Genomic DNA, 23369 nt, shown 5'->3' on the forward strand with positions numbered 1-23369 from the left:
GTGTAGTCTCTTCTACTTGTGTAGAGACACTGTTCAAAGGCCCTACACCTGCACGAAGCAGTGAAATAGTCATAAAGGAAGAAAGAAAGATTTTAACTGATTTTATTAATTTTATTAACTATGCGGTATTCCTGGTTCCACCACAGGGTTAACCTTGGACATACCATTTTGCAGCAGTGTGCACATATACCTGTTTAGATTTCTATTCGTTTGGATCAAATTAACACAGGTCGGACATGTTGCATTTGTCCATTACGGCTAAAACGTTATTGTATAGAAATAAGTACATGAGATTGCATTAACATGTGCTTGATATGAAAATGCTGGCAAATACATTCTCTATCTGAGCAGATTCGTTTCCAGCAACAGACTTATTATCCCTGATTTACAACATCACCAGTTTATCGTTTTACACTTTGGGCGCTTGCCTCCACTTTGTTTGAGGTGGTGGAAAATATTCTGAATGGTCAGGCCAGAAAAAGGCAGTGAGGGTGAAACCCTCAATAATTCGTGGCACTTTTTGGCTGTTTAGATTCTCTTTATGAAAAATATCTTCCCTCCATTATAAAATAAATCTGAGCTCAGAATGTTCCTCATTTGGTCGGCTCGTAAAGCTGAAGGTCTAGTTTGACCCAAACTTCTCCAGTGGGGACTTCATGCAGCAGCAGACGGCGGTTGGCGGCGCCCTTGCTCTCCATCTCCTTCTTGATGGTTGCCACCGGAACCTCAGTGCGACCGAGGAAATCTGGAGTTACGTCAAAGGAATGAAGAGGAAGAAGAAGCGATTGTGAGAAGAAGTCCATGCTTATCTATGCTGCAAAAGGAAGCGTTTCTACCGTCCGGGGAGAACTGGTCCTTCTCAAACACGGTGATGCACAGCACGTCCTGGTACAGGTCCTTGATGAAGAACTGACAGTTGAAGTTCCACTTGGGGTTCAGGGTGTCCCCGACGGGCCGGGAGGTGTAGCACTGAGCCCCCATCGTCAGCTCACAGTACGGATTGCTTTTACCTGCAGATAAAGGTCTCAGGTTACGTTAATAAGATCAATTAAGGAACAAACAATAGAATAAAATGAGTGGGCTCCTGTTGGAGATCTTACCATTGGGCTTACAAGCCTTGAGCTCCTGAGCTTCAGTGACTGTTACCAGTAGCCGACCGATGCCGCTGGTCTTCAGGGAGCGAGCTAAAATGAACAGAAAATACATTTCTACTGGATCTATGCACGTATGAAATCCTTCAATCAAACATTTAGTGGCTGTTTAGTTTTTGCTTTTAGATGAAGCATCCAGGTCCCAACAATATTTACCTTGATAAGCTTTCTCTCGCTTTTTCTTCTCCGTCTCTATGAAATGCTCAGATGCCGCTTTGATTTTCTGGACCCATGCTGCCCTATCGAAACAGTAAACATATCAATACTACGGTAGGTATTTTATTTAGATATTTGTCCACATGTGCATGTACCTCTCATTCAGGGTCTCGGTTCTGAGTGTGTAGACGCGATCGATGTGCGAAACGTGGAACAGCGGCTCGTCACTGGACGGGTCGGGAGGCATTTTCACCAAAACCTCATTTAGAAAGAGAGGCTGTAAAAATGAGAGTTAATAGTTAGAGCCGTTTCATCCTTGCTTGCTTCTCATATCCAGCCCCACTTCTCGTCTTACAGTCTTGTACATCTTCAGCTGTATGTTGGTCTTGAGGCTGAACAACTTGTCCGGTCCTGAGGACAAGAAAGGCTTGGCGCTGTGCGTGAGCAGGAGGAAGTCGTTGAAGAGGAAGGTCCACAGCTCCCTGCTGCTTTTGGTTTTGAACAGCCGGCCGCTGTGCAGCAGCTTGCGAGGCCCGAGGCAATTGGTGAGCGAGTTGAAGACCAAGTGCTGGATGGGAGGAGAGGGAGAAAGCAACACGGCTGAGGAAACATGTGATTACAGGTCCAGGGAGACTTTGAAAGGGTGCTCAAAGCAATGCTGTCATTTAATGATGAATTAAAATAACATATGGTGCATGTGGTTATTGATGAGTGGGTTTACCTCTATAGGCCCCTCACACTGGACATGGCTCTGTATCCACTCCAGTCGGTCTGAGTTCTCCTTCTCCCTCACGCCCTCGTTGACCTGAGAGCATAGCTCCTCAGCTCGCTCCAGGGCCTCCCTCAGGGGACCACGATCTGCGTGGCCCTCTGGGGTGTGCTCCAGAATCTGGACGTACGAAGAACATGAGCAATGAATGTCAGAAGAGGGAAAAAACGGTGGATGGGGGAATATTGTAGCATTCTTCACATACATTCTTAATGAGCAGTGGGTAGCGGGTGATCCTCTGCATGGGCTTGAGAAGGAAGCTGGACAATGGCATTCCTTTACAGCGGTAGTTAGTGGCAATTTTCTGCTCAGGACGAAGAAGACGAGAGGGATAAACATTTACATTTGATTACCGGTACATACTCCCACTTTTGCCAAATACCACCTTCAAGAAGTCTTTGAAGTCCGGCTGGTTGTGCGTCTTGCTCTGCAGCAGAGCGGCAGCGTTGAGCTGGCAGGAGCAGAAGCGGATGTACGGCTGCATGTGCGCGAGCTCCGACGCCAGCAGGTCTCCGATCAGCTGAACCGGCATGTTCTCGCCCCCGGTCTTCTTACGGACTCGCAGGGCCCTGGGGCACCGAGATGGGGATCAGGTTAGACATCTTCATACGCTGGTGTTAATTCAATGACGGGGGTGCGGCACCCACTTGAGCAGTTTGGTGTTACACATGATCAGCTCCCTCCAGTTGACAAAGATCACTCCCATATCTGCCTCCGTTAGTCGGCCTGACTCAGACATGGGCTTGTAGAAGACCTGACAAAGATGAAGAGAAACAGACAGATCTGATGGAAACACTGTTCATGCAAATCCTAGGAGCCCGAACGTGTGCATGTGCGATTATCTCTACCTCCAACACCAGCTCCAGGTCATCCACATAGGTCTCCTCGGTCTGGATGAGCTCGTGGATGTAGCCCTGCCTCTTCCTCTCCTGAGGGCTCATGGTGTCCAGCGTCATCAGGTTAGCGCACCCTACAGTGCACACGCGCACATGCAAACGCGCATGCAGGCATGCACGCACGCGCAGACACGTGTGCAGGCGCACAGCAAACACACACACAAACACTTTGTTTCAGAAACGCTACACCCGTTGCCTTGTTAAAATCTCCCTTTATTATAGATCTAGAACACTTTATTTACAGGAAATGCACAGTGAGGCACGTTGTCGTTGCAGCACATGAGCTAAAGGAACACACTAAGCTACGCTAAACTAACAGCACTGCTAACAGGGATGCTAAATTTAAAAAAAAAAACAGGAGCACCTGCTGTGGTGACTGCATAGATGTGAATGAATAAAGAAGCTAACGCTTGGTGAAAGAGCAGTGGAAGACTCAGTGGGTAGTTCAAGTCTCTGAGGTTCAAACTTGGCACAACTTTGATGTACAGTGAATCTGCATCTATGCTAAACCGCGGCTAATATGAGGGCGTTTCTCTCTTTTTTTTTTGCTGGTGATATCACAGTTCAGCACGGGATGAGTCTCGGTTCGAAGCATTAATAAATGGAAGAGCGTGAGTAAAATCACAATCGGTTGGTTTTAGTCTAAACGAGCAGCGTTCGAGGTTAAGGGGCGACTGAAGCGAAGAGTCTTCACATTGGTCCCTTTTAGCAAGGTTTCGTGTTGTTAGTGCAAGAATGAGTGACCCTGTTAAAAACTCGCCTTAATTTATCAAAACTAAGCGACTTCAGTCTGATGCCATTTACATTTTTTTATTATACTGTGGAATCAAACTCTTGTGAGCCATTATTCCATTTACCATTAGCAAAACTCCCCTTCCACACCTTTGTGTCAGAGGAACAAAAGCCTCTAAAAGTCCCGTCTAGCTGCCTCACTCCCCTGGGTAATCACTTAATTAAAGATACTGTTCATCAAGGGGAACACAGGAGAGGAGTGAGGGAGGGGGATAAAGGTGAAATTAATGCCTGATTAAGCGGTTAGGAATAGAGAACTTAAAAAAAGGGATCATAAAATGCAGGAAACTGTCCTAAACATGTGAGGAGGAAAGCGCAGAGCTGGGCTGTTCTCGCCGGCGGCTGGGCTTCCTGTTGCGACAGGGCAATTGGATCAGACAGAAGGGGGTGAAGGAGGAGAAAGGAGGAGAAGAGGAGGAAAGAGGGAAGCCAGCATTACTGTCCTATAGAGAAAAGAAAAAGACAGATGAAGCGGAGGAGCGGGCGGGGGGATGTGAGTGAGATGAAGGAGAGACGAGAGACAGCAGACATTAATATAGTTTTAATATTAATGCTGGATTCTTACATGAGGATGTATTAATAAAGTCCTTCTGGAAATGTAAATGTTATTACTAACCACATCAGCTGGAGCATGATAATTTCTTTCCCCTGATGAAGCCTAGACTTGGGATGTCAGAACGTCATTGTATATTGTGTGCGCTGCCTAATTAAAGGTCCAGCGTGTTCTCTCTCGTGAACACATTGAAGACTCGCACTGTGAATACTAAACTCAGACCACCCACGTGTGAATGAGGCAGTGAATGGAGCAGAATCACGCCCTCCCTGTGGCGGCAGTGACCGGTACAGTGGACGAGTGAACTGCACTACTCAAGACCCAACTTGCAAATAAATGGAGATTGATTATTGATTAGGATGGCGGACATGTTTAATCCTGCTGGTAACACTCAAACCAGGAATCGATCATTTGGGGAACATATTAAATCTCTCTTGCTGAGAGTTAAAGGAGAAATTGGATACAGTTCATTTACGGTCTATATCATGTTTTGTGAATAGATATTTTATTTTTTCTGCTCCCAGTCACTACAGAACATGGATACATGGATTATTTTAGTCAGTCTAGATACTTAAAAGGCCCGATCCATTGAAAGATTTTGACAGAAAGCAAAACACAGGTCTTGGAGTATCTTAAATGTGGGTGATTGAGCCTTTTAAGTGTAATGGGTGGTGAATTGATGACCCCTCAGTGATTGACAGAAACCAACTGTTCTTACCTACCGTCAGTCTCTCCATGCTCTGACATGGAAGAGGAATCGACTGTACCTGGAGCGAGTCAAGTCAACCAATCAGGTAAAAGAGAAAGGTTCCGCAACTGGTAAACATGTTTTTATCAGCTTCCACTGAGCCAGCAGCCCTGCGTGCGTGAGCTATCGATTTTCCTGTCAAATTACTGCGCTTTACGAAGTGAAGCTTTGCTTACATTGCTGGCTGGGGTCAGACTCGGTGGTCATCTTGACATAATTGGTGGGCAACAGGCCCGTGACCCCGCTGGCCTCCCCCTTCCACCAGTCGGGGTTGGTCTTGTCCAGGATGTTAATGAGCTGACCTTTGGAGAAGCTCAGCTCGTCCCGGTTGGCAGCAGTGTAGTCATACATGGCGATGACCTGGCAAACTGAGGGAGACAAACAGCCCGTTATTAAAGATCCTGACATTTCGAGAGCGAGAGAATGGGTAAGTGTGAAAGAAGGGTGAGGATGGCTCTGGCTGTGCTGTGTGTGGCGCCTGGGCAGTAGTACTGCGGTCCCTGGGTCTCGGCTGTCCCTTCTTGGCTGGGGGTTGTGAGGGGTAGTGGGATAGGTAGCAGAGCCAGTCGGGAACCTAGCTCTGCGGACCCTGGTGCTCTGCTTCCCAACTACATTTCTCCGCATTCATCCACTTAGGTCTGCAAGGAGCGTCCTGCTGATAGAGGGACCGGGGCTACTGGGAAGTGGTTCCGTCCCTTCCAAGTGGGATGCTCTGCAGTTTTAATTGCATTAGTCATACACACTTGTCCAGGAATCTGGGGGGCTCCTTCCGGGGGGGGCCAGTAGACGGAGCCTTCCCATTGATGGCTCTGTCTGTACACGTATGTGACCAAGCGAATGGTGTGGGTGCGAGAATGTATCTGAGAGTGCATTGGTTCACGTATGATTGACTAGTTTGTAGTGAGAGAGTCTATGGTGTTTGTATGTGTTGATGTGAAGATGTGTGTTGCACATGTGGTGGGTGTATGCGTCTGTGTTTGTGTGAGTTGGTATGCGTGTGGTGCGGTTGAAGTGTGGGGGGTCCGTTTCTTCGCCTGGGGTACGATGATCGTCTGCCTGGGTGGTCTCTTTTCTGCTGACCCCACCAATTGCTGGCCTTGTGCTGCAGGCCGCAATGGCGCCAGGGGATGAGGTCGGGCCGATGGGGTTGGCCCCGCTCCGCTCGTGTGGGGGTGGTAGACTGGGGGCGGGCCCCACTCTGCGCACGGTGGGCATCTTCTGGCGGGCTCCCTACGGACCGTGGGTCCTCGGGCTCTACTCTTTCAGGCCGACCCTCCCGCCGGGGGGAGTGTTTGCCCCTGGTTCTCATGGGGCGGACAGCGCTGACCCCCGGTGGCCCGCTCTGGCCTCGGGTGCTGTCTCTGTGGCTGCTGCAGCTCTGCCTGGGGGGCTCTGTGTGGGCGGCTTGGGTCGCCCTCCTGGAACTGAAGGTGTGCGGGCTCCCTGGCTGCTAGGATTCCTTCCTCTGCTTGCTGGATGGGCGTAGTGGCCGAGCCCCTCACGTCACCCTGGCTTCCACAAGTGGCATTGTTCATGCACCAACGTCTGCCTCACCCTTTGGGTGAATAATGTTAAGCTACAGCCTTACTAACCTTGTAGTGGGACACTTTCCAAATCAAACTGTAAGTATTATTGACACTTATCCATACCAATATGAATAATGTGTGAAAATGGAATTTGTGGTGTTGTATGTCATGACTTTTTATTAAGTAGTATGGGATATGTATAATAATGCACATATGTATGTATATTGTATGTATATGTTTGTATTAGTATGTGCACAAACCTTAGCACTATTATTGGTATTAGTATTAATCTCCAAGGTAAACCACAGTACAAAAATGGTTTAGTTATGAATGTGTTAGCCTAAGGTACATCCCTGCTTCTTATTTATTTTTTTTATTTATTTTTTTTGCTCCAATTGTTTACTTAACAGATTTGCTTGGTTTCAGCAGCTGGTTGCACCCCTTACCATAAATCAGGAAGAGTATATATATTCTATATATACTCTTCTTGTTAAAGCAAAGCTGTCCATCACAATATGGCATTCAGCGTAATATATGCTGCTTGCTAAACTGCTAGACAGAACAAAAAAAAAAGAGCCTGACATTTCATTCTCTCAAGCAGCTTTGGCTGATGGAGCGCCTACATGCAGGGACTATTTTCAGCAGACGCAATTTCAACCTCGTGGGCATTTCACATTCGATTTCTCTCTGCGCGACTCTAACTGGTTTCAAGTAGGCAAGTTTCTGCTTCGCATTTCATGGTAAAAGAGGGAGCAACCTTAGCCTCGACTTCACAAAGGTGGTACTGAAATTCAAAATGAAATAAGAAATGGAGCGATCAATCACAGGTCATAGGGCCCTGTGTGCTTCAGTGTGTCAGCCATCACCTGGCAGAGGGGAGGGAGACAACTTGCTGTTTGAAGGACCCAGGAGCTTGACATGAGATGAATGAAACCAGCCTCTCTGCCGCTTCTTACCCCGAGCCTAGAGGAGAGAAGAGCCAGTCAGAGTTCATCAATCTACTGCTGGTTTACTTCAAAACGCCAAGTAGTGGGGAGAAGTGATGGATTGCTTTTGTTTTTAGGGCAGAAAGCTGAAGCTCCAGTATCTCAAATTGTACTGAAAGGTGATGGGTCTTAAAAAGAAACATGGGTTCACTGATATACAGTCATTTAGCCGTGCACATTGAAATCACTGAATATGCAGTAGATTCAAGAGAACCACGATTTATAGGCAGTGCTCCTCTTCTAACGACTCACTGACCTGCAGTTCCCCAAGCCACCACCCGGTGGAGTTCTTCGCCAACACCACAATCAGTTGCCCCGGAGAGAGACGCAGCTGCTGCGTCGCCGGGGAGACAGTGGCGGTGACCGCCTGGGCGATCTCTGAGAGTGAGAAAGAGTGAGTTTAGGTCAGGTGGATGTTGGGGGTGGGGGGGGGGGTGTCTGTATATTTATCGACCTCATGCTCACCTGGTTTCTTGGCTGCACCTCCAGATTTCGATGCCTAAAAAAGTGGTGCACATGTCACAGAATCGAGTTAGAAACCACAGACAGATACAATTACAATAAGCTATTATTATAAAACTGAGCCTGACTCACTTCTGGTTCAACCAGTCGGACATAGTTGGAGGGAAACACCCCCACCTGGTCCCCTACGCACCCTCGCCACCACTCTCCCTCTCGCTCCGTCACCAGGACGACGTCTCCCTCAACAAACGTCAGGTCCCCAGCCTCTGGGCTCTCATACGTGTACAAGGCCACATACTCTGGTTAGGACAAAACACATGATGGGGTTCATTGATTATATAGTTATTTGACTTCTTATAGAAGCTGTTTAGACTAGAAGAATGTATTCATACCCTCTAGGTGAACAGAGTCAGATGAGTCAAATGAATCCACACTAGAATGGGAAAGCACAAAGTTGAGTAAGTTTTAAATTAACTCCCATGTTACGTCAAAGTGATGTGTGTGTGTGTGTGTGTGTGTGTGTGTGTGTGTGTGTGTGTGTGTGTGTGTGTGTGTGTGTGTTCATCTTCATACTCCGCGCTGCCACCCGTCTCCACAGTGACATAGCTTTTGGGGAACCATCCCTGCGTCCCGTTGAGTTGCCCCAGCCACCAGTCGTCCCTCTGCTGCAGCACGCTGATGACGTCGCCCTGCGAGAAGCTCAGCAGCTTGGCGCCGACCTCGCCGGCGCCGCAGGACGGGCTGAGGTCAGTTTCAGACGTGGGCGACCACGGCGACACGGCGCGAGCCAGCAGAGGGAGAGAGGACTGGGGGGTGAGAGGGGAGAAGCCATTAAAACGCGATCCACTAAACCCAACCTGACCTACGAACACCAGATCTACTGAAATTGCTTCTTCACTGGGAGTCAGAGATCTGTATATGACCCACAGAGAAGCAGAGCGAGAGGGAACCTCCCAACAGAAAAGGGTTATAAATATACAGCCACGTCTGAATGTGCCATCAGCACTGAGAGAACCAGTCAGACCCAGTTCTCTGGTCACCAAATCCAGTTCATAACCCAGATGTCTGAAGAAATGGCTGGCAAGTATGTAAGACGTTCATGACTCAATAATCCAATCTGTTTCATCTAACATCTATGGTTTATGTCCATTGTGGGAAATAATGTAACTGCCACAAATAATGACTGAAGCTCCTGCACCTCTAGACCCTCGTCTTTATTTAATGCCAAACAACTGAGGATAAACGCGACAAACTGACGAGTCCCATTCTGCTCATGATCAAAACAGCTGCTTCTCCTGATCTCTAGGAGGAAAACTGAAATCATGCTCAGCTGCTGAAGTAGGTCACTGAACAGCAGACCTGGAGTTTGGAGTAAACAGCTTTCTCCTCACCTGAGAAGCATCTGATTGGGCGGGAGCGGTGCCGTCGCCCGGCGCCTCCCCATCTGGGACTCTGGGTGAAATAGGAGGGACAAACCATGAGGGAAGGAGCCAACGCGAGAACAACAACCCAACAAGTCAGCGGCATACGGTACAATGCCCAAGGTGACTGCTACAGACTGGCAGTCAGCCATATTACCCAGTGTTAAGTGGTGGCGGCTGAGGCGCCGCTCTTCCAGGTGAAGAGGCCTCTGGAGTGGAGGCGACGGGACATCTCTCCGTGTAACTGTGAGGGAACCAGCCCCTGTTTCCACGGTAACTCCCACGCAGCCAGCCAGGTTCCCCGACAGCCTGCTCGTCCACCTGCATCATGGAAAACACACTCCAATCACACTCAAACACAAATAAGGCGTTGAGGATAAACATCAGGAGGGCTTATTATTACACTGCAATTATCCACAGGTAGTTTAGACGCGAGTCACGTGACCATTACCTCGATAAGGCAGCCTGCATCTATGCTCAGCTCATCTGCATTGCGGGCGACAAAGGAGTACAAGGCTCTCCAGGTGGTCAGAGTAGAAGGTGCTCTCTCCTCCTCTTCTTTCTTCCTCCTCTCCTCTTCCTCCTCCTGCTCTCGCCTCCTCTTCTCCTCCTCCTCCCTCCTCCTACCCTCCTCCTCCTGTGCTTTCTCCTGAGCCGCTCGGAGGCGAGCCTGTGCCTCCTTCTCCTCCTCCTCCCTCTGCCTGGCGCACTGCTCCTCCAGCAGCCTCCTCTGCCGGGCCTCCGCTTCTTCCTTCTCTCTCCTCTCCTGCTCCCGCTGCTCCCGGTCTCTCCTCTCCTGCTCTAGCTTTGCTCTTCTGTGGCACAAAAAGCACAATTTCAATAGCATCTGTCTTGAGTTTCTAATGATATTAAAAGTCCAAATTAAAAAAACACGAAGTGACATGTCCCCTCCAACTCACCTGGCTGCCTCCTCCTCCTCCCTCCTCCTCCTCTCACCCTCCTCCTCCCTGCGTCTCTGCAGCTCTCTCAGTTTCTCCTCTTTGACTCGGTACAGGTCGTCCAGAGCAGCCTGCTGTCTCACCTGCTTCTCCCTCAGCTCCTAATGCAGTGTCCAATATGTCGGGGAGAAATAAAGACAGGGATCACACAGCAAAAAGCTACAGAGCAGCCATCTGCAGGCAATATGCTGTGTATGAGATCAGTGCTCCTCAGATCAGACAATCATGCCAGACATGCTAAATTAATACAAAAAAAGACCACATCCACACACTTTCCCAGAAACGTGCAGATGTGTGTGCACATGTTTAAAAGATTTTTGCAGGTTAAACATTCCATGTGTGGGCTTTACCCTCAGGGTGCATCCTGTTTACACAGAAAACAGACTGTAACAAGTGCTATGAAGAGAAATAGCGAAACACAGCGACGCGGACTTAACGCAAAGCTCTGCATGGATGAGAAAACATACTGAATCACCACAGGATGGAAAGAAAGCAATTAGAGGAGGCCAAAATCATTAAGTGCGAGACTGAGGGGAGGAAGGACAACCTTGATGAGAAGGAAGAGCTGGCTGAGGCAGGCAAGCAGAGACAGAAGGCCCCGCAGAACACAGTCATCCATGTCCCCAAGCTAGGAAAGCAATGATGGAGAGAGGCAAAGAGGGTTAGTGTAAAAATAACAGAGGAAAATAAGGTTGAGTGTATAAGAGGGAAATGTAGGTGGCAGGAAACGTATGAAAAATGTCCAGGTAGTGGAAAGCAGAGAGGAAAAAAAAGGAGAGACAAGAGTTAAACAGGAAGTAAAACTGTGCAGAAGAAGAGCAGACTTGTGTGTGCAGCAATTACTGTATCAGCGTCAGACCAGACATGTGGTGAGAGGGCATGACATCATTCTCCACAGCTACTGAATGATCTGTCAGTGTGCAATAATGCTTAGTTAATGAGCTTTCCTCTGCCCGTGGGCTGAGACTCCAGAGTTTCAGTCGCCAGCTGTGCACAACTGCACGGCAGCGTTTGAGGACGTGATAAAGCCTGAGCTAAAAGGAAATAGGTTTTATAACGCTGCACATCAGCCTCCAGCTCCTGAAGCTGAATGAATCCATCACTAAGTTCTAGTAGCGAGCGTGTCTGTATCGATTACAGTCTTCTAAGCCATCTCGTGTTTTATTTTAGCATTTTGTTCTCTTGCTAACCTTGAGCTCCTTGTTGTACTGCTCCATCTGAGCCAGTTTTTCCGTTGTCTCCCTCTCCAGGGTGTCGAGCTGGTCCTTCAACTTCCGGCAGTTCACGCCCTTCTCCGTCACGCTCTTGGCCAGCGTGCTCAAACTGAGCGCTACGAGGTAAAAGTGGAGGGAGTTTAATGGGCCGATGCTACAGCGCGTCTCCGGGTCGTGCGAGCGGACGTTCGTCACCCACTGGAGATTTTGTTGAGGCTGAGGGTTCGGAGCTTCTCGGTCAAGCGCTGCTGTTCGGGGGCCAGTTGGGCGAGCTTCCTCTGCCAGTCCTGAGGGGAAAGAAGGCATCGCATGTACAGAGAGTACATCCCAAAGGGATCCTTGGAAATAACGAAGCTGAAGGCTTGATTTGTGGAACCTCAAACTGAATCTGCAGCGTGTTGATCTCAGCGATGCGTCCGTCCCTCTGCTGGTTAATGAGGTCCACCTCGGCCTTCTGGATCCGCCTCTTGCTCTGGGCATCGCGGAGGCGGTCCGAGATCTGCTTGTGCTTGCTGCCCTGGAGGAGCGAACGGCACCAGTGTTCCCAGACGCTCCGTATCATCGGACGGTCATAAACGTGCATGTTGGAGTCTCACCACCGCTTCCAGCTCCAACTCCAGGCTTCTTTTTTTGGCCCGGAGTCGAGAGATCTCCTCCTGCTCCCCCTCCCTCCTCCGGCCCAGCTCCTCTCGCTTTCCCCGTTCCCACTCCTCCCGCCGCTGCCGCTCCATCTCCTGCTTTGCTGCCTAAATGTAGGAAGCAAGGCTTTTGCCATAAACTCCATTTTTTTGTGCGAAACATCTCAAAGGTTCCCCAACTCACCTCCATCCTCTCCTGCTCCCGGAGCCACTCCTCCTCCCGTTGTCTCTCCATCTCTCGCTGCCTCTCCAGCCGCTTCTCCTCCTCCAGCCTCCTCCGGTTCTCCTGCTCCCTGGCCTCCCTTTCCCTTCTTTCCTGGGTCTCCCTCTCCTCCCTCTCTCTCCTTTCTCTCCTCTGCTCCTCCTCTAGAGCCAGTCGACGCTTTTCCAGTTCCGCGCTTCCTCGGGCAAAGTTCTCCTTCAGCTTATCCTCAAAGGACACTAAGAGGAGGAGGGGGAATGTTATAGCAATGGGAGATGGGAAGCTGGAGGAGTAACATGGCTGAACACAGATCATGCCTTACCGCTACTCTTGGTCTTTTGTGCAGACTCTATCTCTGGTGTGTCTATTAAACACGGGGCGACGTAGGGCCCTGTTCCATTTATAAGCTCACTGGGCTTCATTCCTCCTCTACACAAAAGAAAACACATCCAACTTGTTGCATTTACAATAATTAACTAAATCAGACAGCATGTCAACAAATGCATATGCTCATCACCTGAGAGACGGGGGGACCAGGTCTTGAGGCAACGTGAGCGGGAGCGGGCAGCCCGTTTTAGCCATGTCCACAAGGTGCATGGCCAGAATGAACTCGTCGGCTCGCAGCTGACCGTCCTTGTTCACGTCTGCCAGGGTCCTGTGCACCAGTAACGCACAAAGGTTAATCTGGTTTGTCCAGCAACAGTGTGATAATTAACAGATTGTCACCTTGGAAGATATGGGACCAACATGTGGCATCCAAACGTAGGTGCTCGTTGCACACATGTTGAACTCACCAGATGGTAGCAAGCTGAGTCTGGGTCAGATTTGATGCCAGCAGGGCGTTCCTCACCTGAGGTCCTGGGAAAGCAGCATTTCTATCATTATTACACTTCTATCTTGAAGGATGTTTTTGCACTATATGCGTCTGACGGCCACAAGTGGGGTTAAAGCACAAGAGACATGGCTGCTTTTAAACTTTCATAAGGCCACTCGTGAGCAGCCAAAGAGTCAAGAGAGGCTGATGTTGAGGCTCGTGTGTGTCTGTACGTGTGTGTGTGTGTGTGTGTGTGTGTGTGTGTGTGTGTGTGTGTCGCACCTGACAAGTAGCCACTCATGAGTTTATCTAGCGTGTTAAACTGCTGACGGTACTTCAGTCTGGAGGCCTGTGGAACGGCCCAGTCGCTCACTCCCGTCTTGGGAGAGTTGCTGGTCAACGACGTGGTGGAGGAAGAATTCGAGCTATGAGCAAAGAGACGAGAGGCGTGTCAGGATATCACCTAAAGAGAATATGACGTGGTCCGTGTTTCTTGACTCCCTCGAAATCGAACCACCACTTGAAACCACTAACTGCTCAGAGACTCCCTGCTGTTTTTTCTCATTGTTAATTAGCTGCAGAGGAAGCCGGCGCAAACAGCCGCATAGACAGCGACCGCTAGTCTCAGGCTATGCTAATAAGACGCTGTTTTCACTATAAACAATGCAGCTGCAGGAATAGCAAAAGAGTGGGCTGCGTGGATCACGTCCACTTGAGAAGGGAGTATTTTTCCAGACACTGACGCTGGGTGGATCTCTCCTTGGAAACAAAAGACGACGCTTCAGGGAGGCGGTGGGAGATGGGGTCTGATCCTCCCTTTGTCCGGGGGGTTTTGTCTGTGTGCATGCAAATGAGGACGTGTGCTGTAAAATGTCCTCATCCTGGAAAGTGTCTAAGAAAATATCACCTGTTTTAATAGAAGTGGAAGTTGACCTGTATTTACTGCCTGGCGTCTGCTTTGACACCCGCCTTTACCTGCGGTCAGGACTTTCTGCGTTTACCACCGCCCCATTCAGAGCAATGAAACCAGACACCAGTCCTGTACTTTTCCCAAACCACACCAAACACCATGTGAACGATGAACGCTATTAGATACTGCTGCTGGGTTCTGCAGAGAACCTGGTTGCCACCAACACCACACAAAAACTCTTTGTTTACTCAGGATTATCCAACGGTGTGACTGTTCTAGTTAAAGATAAAGTGCAATGAGAATAAAAGTTAGACAGGAATAAACAGAAAACTATACTGTACGAGGCTACTCAAGAAGCAGTTACTGAAATAAAACAGCCAGGACCAAAGTGGAAACTCCACCTATTAATATAGATGAAAAACACAACAACTTCACAGTGAACTCTGTCCAAAATGTTTGCGACTCTAAACAACCCACTTCCTACTGTGGCCAACTAAAAGATTTGATTTCAGCATGAACTTCCTGTTCTCTCTGTTATCGAAGTATTTAATCTCTGCCTGCATTCTGATCCCAGGCCGTTCCCTTCAAAAAAAAACCCCCGACAGCACTGAACTTCACATGCACACGCACACAACCGAACCTAATTGACAGAGGAAATGTGTTTTGCTAATAGCTGCCGATTAAGCGTAGATAATAATAAAAGTATCTTTACAGCCTCTCGGGTGTTTATTTTGACTCTCACCTGCTGGATCCCAGGTCCAGGAGAGAGTTGGCCTTTGACATGCCGGTCGACGGAGAGAACACCACAGGTGAAGAGAAGCCAGAGAGAGGAAGAGCTGAAAACAGGTGAAGGCGGTTAACAATAGCTTTAAGTCAAAGATCTTTAGTTTTTAGACACATGCACCTTTCCTCAGTCTCTCAGATACTGTAGGCTGAGTGCATTTGTCCTTGATTACATGTAATCTGATCTCCTCTGAAAGGTCACGGACAAGAAAGGTTCACCCAACAACAGAGCCTCCATAGCTGTGTGAAACCCTGCACAGGGTCCTCCAGGTCGGTGGCACTGGCATGTTGGCGTTCCTATTAGGCTGCTGATTGGACAAGGCAGCGTTTCTACTTCAACAGACGGGGTGAGATTAGCACAGTAGCCAGGGGACAGATGGAGAAGGTGAGAAACGAGAACGGAGCGAGATTAAAGAAAAAGCGCGGATGTTACACATGCGCCTCCACACCTGACATCACTGACAGCGTTTGATCTAAAGTGCAGTAACGACTGGTGAGTCGTCTCTTTTGGTGATGAAGGAGTTCGTCCTGATCACTGCAACTGTAGCACATAGATAAGATGCCAACCTGTCACGGCGGATGTGCGACATGAAGAACTTTTAGTTTTCTAAAATCTTCATATAAACCAAAACAAATTGTCTTTAATTCAAATGGTTCCGCTGCAGAACCAACCTGTGTTATTGGGAACGAGCGGTGAGGGGAGGAGGTTGAGGTTGCCATTGTGGAGTCCAGAGTGTCCCAGGGTGGTGATGAGGGGCAGAGTCATTGGCCTCGGCACCAACGGCTGCATGAAGGGCATGGGAGGGTTAGCGGGGATGGGTGTTAGGATGGGCATGGCTGACATGGGCGAGACCCCAATGGACAGGTTGGGCATGGAACCCATTCCTGGAAGGAGGAAACACGCAGGTGAACATGAGGGGTTAAAGAGGCTGATGGACATGAAACACAGAGATTATTGTAATTGAGACAGAAGAAGTTGAAGAGGTGATGTACCAAACCGTGCTGAGGAGGTCAGTGTTGAAGCGCTGCTGGACACTGGAGGCTGCGTCATGACCATTGGCAGGGTGGAGGGCAGGTTCCGCCCCTGAAGCTTGAGTTTAATGAGCTTCATAGCGATGGAGAACTCCAGTCGGTCCATCTTCCCGTCGCTGTCCATGTCGGCGAGGTTCCTGCAGGACGGAAGCGGGAGAGTGGGGTTTGACGTGCAGCGTTGCTTTGTTTAGAGCAAAGTGTGCATTCCAAGGTTTGCTCCCGCACACACACACACACACACACACACACACACACACACACACACACACACACACACACACACACACACACACACACACACACACACACACACACACACACACACACACACACACACACACACACACACACACACACACTAATAGGAGGGGCTGCCTGTGAAGGAAGCTGAAGCACAACAGGAAGTTCAAAGCACCCTGAGAGAACCAAACTAGCTCGGACCGAAAACAAACCTTGAACAAACTGACTCAATTGGTCCAAATAAATCATTAGCATATTTCAGGACAAAGACTCAGCTCAGATGTTTAGTTTTACTCACCAGATCTCAGCCAGGACCGACGCAGGCAGGCCAGACTGGAGGAAGAACTTCCTGGCTTGTTCTCCTGTAGGGTTCACAGAGTTTGATGAAGAGACGGTAATTATAAAACAATGATGCAGACGTGTTGCTATGACGACAGCCTACCAGAGACAAAGCCGAGGACGGGGCAGAGGGTGTCGAACTGCTTGTCGTGTTTTCCCCTCTCCTCCGGAGTGACGGCCCACATACTGGCTCCACCTGAAGAAAGCAAGACGCAAAAGTGTCGGTGTGTCGTCTTTTTACCTCACCGCCTCAGAAGCCTTCACAATTTACATCTCGGATTAAATCTCCCCCTCAGATGAGACCACTCTTAACAAACCCTAGACAATGATTAATGTATAAAACGTCCAGTCAGCGCTTTTTCTCTCCGCACCAGTCTTGCATAACCGAGGCTAAGTTCAGGGTTGGCCATGAATTAAATATGAAATCAGATGTGCTGCATGATGGGGTATGAAACTAAGTTCCTATTTCATTTCAGAAGATGTCTTTAATAGACTGGGATGAAAAATTATCATTGAAGCTCATAATCAATTACGCCTAAAGAAATGTGCACGATTAATCAAACCACCAAGCAGAACACGGGGACATATTTGAAGCTTGTTCTCTCACTGCTTTTCCTCAACTTCAGAGCTCCGAGGTGTTTTAAATACCATCAAGCAACGACAGCGTGTAGCGTCTGACGCTAACAGATGGAGCCAGTGTTTCTGTAATTCACGTCTTGCTGTAAAAACGTATGATGAATCATATTCCTGGTGACACATTCTTTGGGCTGTGTGGGCTCGGACAGAAACGATATCCAGCCTGTAATTTATTCAGCAGCTTCAGGAAATACCACTGTGCCCACTTCCTCCGCGGCGCTAACCCATTCAAGCCACCGGCTCTTGTTGACCGGACACATTACACGTTCCAGCTGCCGGAGCACGTTCTTTATTGTCACGCATGATGAGATATAATCAAACCTCCCAGCTGTTCCAGCCTGAGCCCGTAGGACCTCAAAGCCTAAAACTACCAGAGCAACACCTGTTCAGGTAAAGGCCGTTTCCCTGACGAAGCTAACGTTAGCCGCTCACGGAGCCAACCCACTTTCTGCAGCGTCAGCAAAACGCAGGCATAAAGGGTATAAAATAAGGAGAAAGTAATTAATCTCGCGCAGATGTGTGAGTATTCTTCACGCTGTCGCGCTGGTTTTGACGGGCCTCATTTAGAACCCATTGTGAGCGGGAAAGAGAGGGAATATTTAGCACAGCGCCACTGGGACGCCTCAGCGGCGCGGCCGCGTCCACAGGCCTGTCAGTTCAACCAGCGCGGGCGCCGAGAAGTGGGACGAGGCAAAGCTTCTTAGGCAGAAGCCACGTGGGTCCCGTCTGGCCCGACACTTGTCATATCAGAACTCAGACTGGGACCAGATGAAAACGATGCCAGAACTTCAGCAAAGGCGGCCTTGACTCAGAACTGTTGTAATTGTCGCTGCAGGCAAATCTGTTTTGCTTTGGTGTAAGTGAAGGTCAGATCGCATCCTCACCAGCACCTGTCAAACAAGTGCTTTCTCTTCCTGCGCATCCTTGTTCCTGGATACGCGATCCCTCTGCTCAGCCACTGTCAAGGAGACTGCTAATAGGAACCCACCACCAGCCTTGCACACAGTAACCTAAAACACAAACCCTCAGTGGAGCTATTCACACAACACAACAGTTCATGAGGAAGAGCTACACTCTGAACAAACACTGACTTTGAACCACTGTTTTGGACACAATCCGCCCATTGCAGATTCACAATACACACAAAGAGCTCTGCCTTTTCACCACAGAGACTTGTCACACACTGGTGTTGTGCGTCTCTGATGGGTGGGATTACAGCTTAGAGTCTTTGGCAGCTGGTTATACGGCACAATTTTTCATGTGGACAAGATGCATCCGACACACAAAGCAGAAGAACCTGCACGCGTCCGCTAAAGGCTTTTTCATAGAGGCCCTTTAACGAGCCAACAACCGGTCTGTGATCAAAGGCTAGAGACAGGAGGATTAACACACACACACACACACACACACACACACACACACACACACACACACACACACACACACACACACACACACACACACACACACACACACACACACACACACACACACACACACACACACACACACACACACACACACACACACACACACACACACACACACACACACACACACACACACACAGCAATTCTGTCCATAACAAAGAATTCAATTCATGCGTTGCCTTTAGGAGACATTGCTCAGACTAAAACACACACACCAAATTAGGATGTGATTTGCATAAAATCTATTCAAAGTTCTTATCTTATATCCTTTCAAGCTGTTCTTGCTGGAAGGATTTTTACAGAACGTGGATATTCCTTTTTAAAAAAAAAAACGTCTTGGGATGCAGGAAGTTCAAGCATCCAAACTCCCGCTGCTGCTGCTGCTTTGTGGTCGACTCTGTCCATTTATCTACCTCACAGGAGCCCTGTATACTATATATAGCAGCACGCACACACAGATAGCGCAGAGACAGAGTGTGCTTACCATTCATGGCTGCAGGTGAGCAGAGGGAAGTCCTCTACTCAGCTGGCTAGCTCTCTGCAGAGAAAGAGAGAGAGATGTGAGAGTGAGTGTGTGTGTGTGTGTGTGTGTGTGAACAGGGGAAGGTACAACGAAGGGATCGACTTGCCTAAAAGAGTAATCCAAATGATATATTGGTCTGTCAACAATGCAAGAAAGGCATAGTGAACAGGGTGAGGGCATGTCATAAGAAGGAAGAGACCGGGGAGAGGAGATGGGGGGGGCATATAAGACAATGCCAAAGTGAGAAGTAGGGAACAGGAGGACAATTTAGGGACTGAGGAGTGAGATGATGGTGGTTGGGTTTGGGAGGAAGGCAGCACATATCGAATAACAGATGGTGGCTCCAGCTGGCAGCATCCAAGAAATCTCTATATCTCCACTTGTCATATATGCAAGCACCATGTTGTTTACTGTAGCTGTGGTTTGCTATAAGTGGTTGTACATATCATTAATTAGATTTGCCTGCCTTATTAAGTCTGTTTATATGACAAATTACGTAGCTTTGGGATTTGAATATTATGCTTATTAGAAATATTTATATATTTTATTATAACATTTGTCTTTTTAGAAATTAGAAATGTTAGCATTATTTATCACACAATAAAGGTTGGGGTGGGCCCTGTTCAGACTCCTCTGTGGACGCCGGCCCCCTCTCCTGCAGGTGATCCTTCTTCTACTGGAAAACGAGCCCCGTGTGCAGGGCCCGAAGGGCTCAGCCCTGCAGAAACCCTCCGCGTCGGCGCCATTGCTTCCCGTCCTTCAGATTTCTCTCTGCGTGAATCACGCTCCTTTGCTTTGCTGCAGCTGCTGAATCATTTTTCAGTTCAATCGCTCAGAGAGTAAACGCTCGATTGTTCCCGTAAATTGGAAAACATACACTTCTTTGTAGAGGTAGCGTCGCTCCTCTCCACTCCCATCTCAGGTTCCTGTTTCTTGAGGATTCTTGTTTCATTATTGTAGGAAGGTTATTGGACTTCTCCTGCTTTTTGACACATGTCTGGAGCATTTAACCAACCTCACCTTTGCTTTCATGACACGATTCCATTCCATTTTCGCCTCATTCGTCTCTCACTGAAACGCACACGAGCTTCGATGACTCCCAACCACGTTCTGTCACCTACGCGCTCTACAGCGTCGCCGACTGTCCCCGTTCTGCGTGAACTCCTGGAGGGGCGACTGTAGCTGTTGTAGTATAAATCATCCTCTGCACATGCCGACGCTGCCAATTACTTAAGAGCAATGAACCGCTCGCTCGTGGCGCATGAACAAATGGGCTACGGTGCAAGATCGCACACAAGCTGAGCAATGATCAATGCAAACAGAGTCCAGGAACACAAACTGACCCGGCGAATCAAAGCGTGTATGCAGTCGTCTGCATCGTGGCCACTAGCGTACAGTAACTCTGGATATAGAGTATTTCTTCACCAGCGAGCTCTACAATGACGTAATACTCTGAAACAGCTCCATACACAGATCATGTGTATTTACCATCTGACTCCCTAAAGTGCGCGCTGTGTACGGAGGTCTCCAGACGCCTTTCATCCACCCTCATACACAAACACCCGCGAACGGCGCGTTGAGGAGTGTGCGGTTTCCAGTATCTCCTGTTGACTATGGTAAAGAGTCGTCCCTGTTCAAACAGGACACATCCCGGACTTAACAACACAAAATCAACAGCAGGCACCCTCTACATCAACAGCGGCTGCAGCCGCAGAGGCTCACAGCAAAGCACTTCGCTCAATCTGCCGGCGATTCCTAAACACCCTGGGAAGGCTTGAAAGGAGCTCTCAGCATTTCTGAAAATATCAAGCAGCTTTAAATTCGATTTGCCTCGTAACCCTGCTGATATGACACCAACATTAAGCTGCTGAGACATATGGGGAGCATTTATCTCACAGTGCTGATTTAAACAACGCTTCCTGAACGTAATTATGCCCAAATAAAAGGCCCAAAAAAACCCTCTAATGGGTGTTTGTGTTGCAGAGGCACCAGGACACCATTGGACTCCTCTGTCCAAAGGTATTGACGTTTAGAAATGCACTTTCAGAGAATTTGGGGAATGGTGCGAGTCACCCCAAGGGCAAGTGGTTTGTTGCTGAGCGGGGAACGAATCAAAGAACCTTTGACTCCGGCCTGCATGCTGATTGACACCTGTGTGCGCCGCGCCGGAGCAGTCGGATATACGTATCAATGCGTCGGCCTGTGCGTCCCACACGCACCCCTCACACAGAGGGGGAGCCTGTTCCTGCAGACGTGGCCCAGGAAGCGTTGCTGAGGCTGTAGAAGAAAGGAGCCTGTGTGCGGATTCAAGGACAGGAACGCACGGATACTACGAAATCCACACACTTGCCTTTGCGGCGCTGCAGGTAGGAAGCGGGGACACTTCCACCAGAAATAATCATTCGCAATCTATGGTTGTGATGCATTTGTGGCTCAGCTGCAGCAATAAATCTTTCACACTCCCCAGGTTATAGCGACACAATGCACCATTGGTATAACAACGTGACTCTGGACTCTTTACTTAATTGTTCAGGTGAGTATTTGCATTGATGCGACTGTCACCCATGAGGTGTTTATCAGCATGTGTGCGTTACGCAATGGCAGGTGGAGATTCAGCATAACCTGCTGAGATGAGGGCAGATGTCATAGAAAGTGCAGTTACATGGACTTTGCCTCTTCAGCAAGTACAGGAAGGCCTCATCGTTCTGTTTTCACTGAGAACAGCAAGAGACACACACACACACACACACACTAGGCAATCTCTATAATTAGCGTAGCCTGCAGTGAATGAACGCGAGCAAACACAAACTGCTAAATTTGTACCAGTCACCTCTTAAGAGAGTGGAAAACTGCACAACTCCACACCTGATAACAGTCTTATCACATATTTTAAAAAGGAAAATAAACACATGACGGGCTTCAATGTGAGCGCAATGTCTGTGCATTATTCTCAGCATCTTAAAATTAAATATTAGAGTATAATTACATTTAACACACCTACAGTGAGACACATCTGATAATGCACTACAACCTACATTAAATCCAGTGTTACTTTCAGAGAATCTCTCCACACCCTAAAAGTTCCACAAATGCCACAAATATTTTTGATATTTATTTATTTTTTAATGATGGTAAAAATAGCTACACTTGTAGACTGACCCTGTCAGAGGACAGTGAACGTTTAAGGAGCACTTAGTGATTCCCACCGAGTTCTCCTTCTCTACACTGCAAACATAACGTTTACAAACAGAGAACAACCTTCTCTACAATTAAAATTAAAATTGCCAAGTGTCATCACTTCTGTATCATTCATTATGCATTGAATACGCTTAGTATAATCCATAGCCCACAGCCTTAGGTTTGGTCACTTAAAACACATTTCTTTTCAAACGTGGCTATAGTAAGTTGAGATATTAGTACAATACATTCAGGTATTAATAATTATAGTGCAACCCTTACATTTCCAGATACATGTGGTTTCATCCTTATAACGCGCAAACAATAGGCGACGTCTGTGTAAAGCGGTTCATAAATTAAAATCGTCAATCAAGGAGGGCAGAAAAAGAAAAAGAGCAGATGTGCTGCAGCTGAAGGAAGCCCAGTGTTAATACGCTGCACTGCCTCCACCGCCGCTTCAATTTAGCGCGTTATAAAGCAGGACATCGCACTTACCTTGCAGGACCGAGGGAGAAAACAAGGTGAGCAGCCGCATCTCCCTCCATGTGCTGCATTTTCCTACGTTTTTTCTAAGCATTACGGTGATTTCTGCCCGTTTACCTGTTGCGGTGAACCGCCAGCGCCGATCCGACATCCAGGCTTGCAATCTGGCAGCTGAAGAGGGGAGGAACCGACCCAGCAGCCGGGGCGGGTGTGGACTGGGAATGGGCGTCTCCAGCGGGGTCAAGCTACGCGCGTTCACAACGCTTCCTGCCACGCCCTTCACAATAAAGCCCGTTAATGTTTATGCAATGACATCCGGTGTTGCTATAAACAACCGCAATATATAACTAAATATGCGAGATCGTATCGAGACGTGAAACTTGCAAGCCTTTATGATGTATGCAAAGTAATTGTTAGTTTTATTTAGTTTTACTTGTTTTAGTTTGAATCTCTATGTAAAAGATCAGCATTGACTACATGTATCTTCTCAGTGCTTTGAAGTAACTTAGAAACCACAACTACTTACTTT

General features: G+C 48.3%; 1 protein-coding gene across 7 annotated transcripts; it reads right to left on the reverse strand.

Annotated features, from left to right (window-relative positions):
• Window positions 1–86: 86 nt before the first annotated feature.
• On the reverse strand, window positions 87–23111 carry itsn2a (intersectin 2a). Of its 7 annotated transcripts, none has more exons than XM_029140250.3 (40): window positions 22958–23109; window positions 19142–19195; window positions 16695–16787; window positions 16551–16614; window positions 15974–16149; window positions 15653–15865; window positions 14940–15033; window positions 13570–13712; window positions 13268–13331; window positions 12991–13128; window positions 12796–12902; window positions 12456–12712; window positions 12230–12379; window positions 12010–12150; window positions 11833–11920; window positions 11610–11749; window positions 10967–11047; window positions 10381–10520; window positions 9912–10275; window positions 9618–9781; window positions 9431–9491; window positions 8613–8845; window positions 8432–8472; window positions 8172–8338; window positions 8043–8076; window positions 7834–7955; window positions 7458–7554; window positions 5242–5433; window positions 5040–5084; window positions 2925–3046; window positions 2724–2830; window positions 2462–2645; window positions 2282–2380; window positions 2029–2196; window positions 1663–1875; window positions 1463–1584; window positions 1308–1390; window positions 1101–1184; window positions 837–1010; window positions 87–745 (listed from the first exon to the last, which is right to left on the reverse strand). In XM_029140250.3, the coding sequence occupies exons 2-40, from the start codon at window positions 19146–19148 to the stop codon at window positions 594–596; spliced, it is 5124 nt and encodes a 1707-aa protein (XP_028996083.1). In that variant the 5' UTR covers window positions 19149–19195; window positions 22958–23109; the 3' UTR covers window positions 87–593. The 7 variants fall into 7 exon arrangements, 6 of the variants coding, with proteins under 6 accessions (XP_028996083.1, XP_028996084.1, XP_028996088.1 ...); XM_029140251.3 differs by lacking the exon at window positions 22958–23109 and adding an exon at window positions 22853–22946; XM_029140255.3 differs by lacking the exon at window positions 15653–15865.
• Between the last annotated feature and the right edge of the window lie 258 nt (window positions 23112–23369).

Source organism: Betta splendens, chromosome 24, assembly GCF_900634795.4.
Source record: "Betta splendens chromosome 24, fBetSpl5.4, whole genome shotgun sequence".
Lineage (NCBI taxonomy): Eukaryota > Metazoa > Chordata > Actinopteri > Anabantiformes > Osphronemidae > Betta > Betta splendens.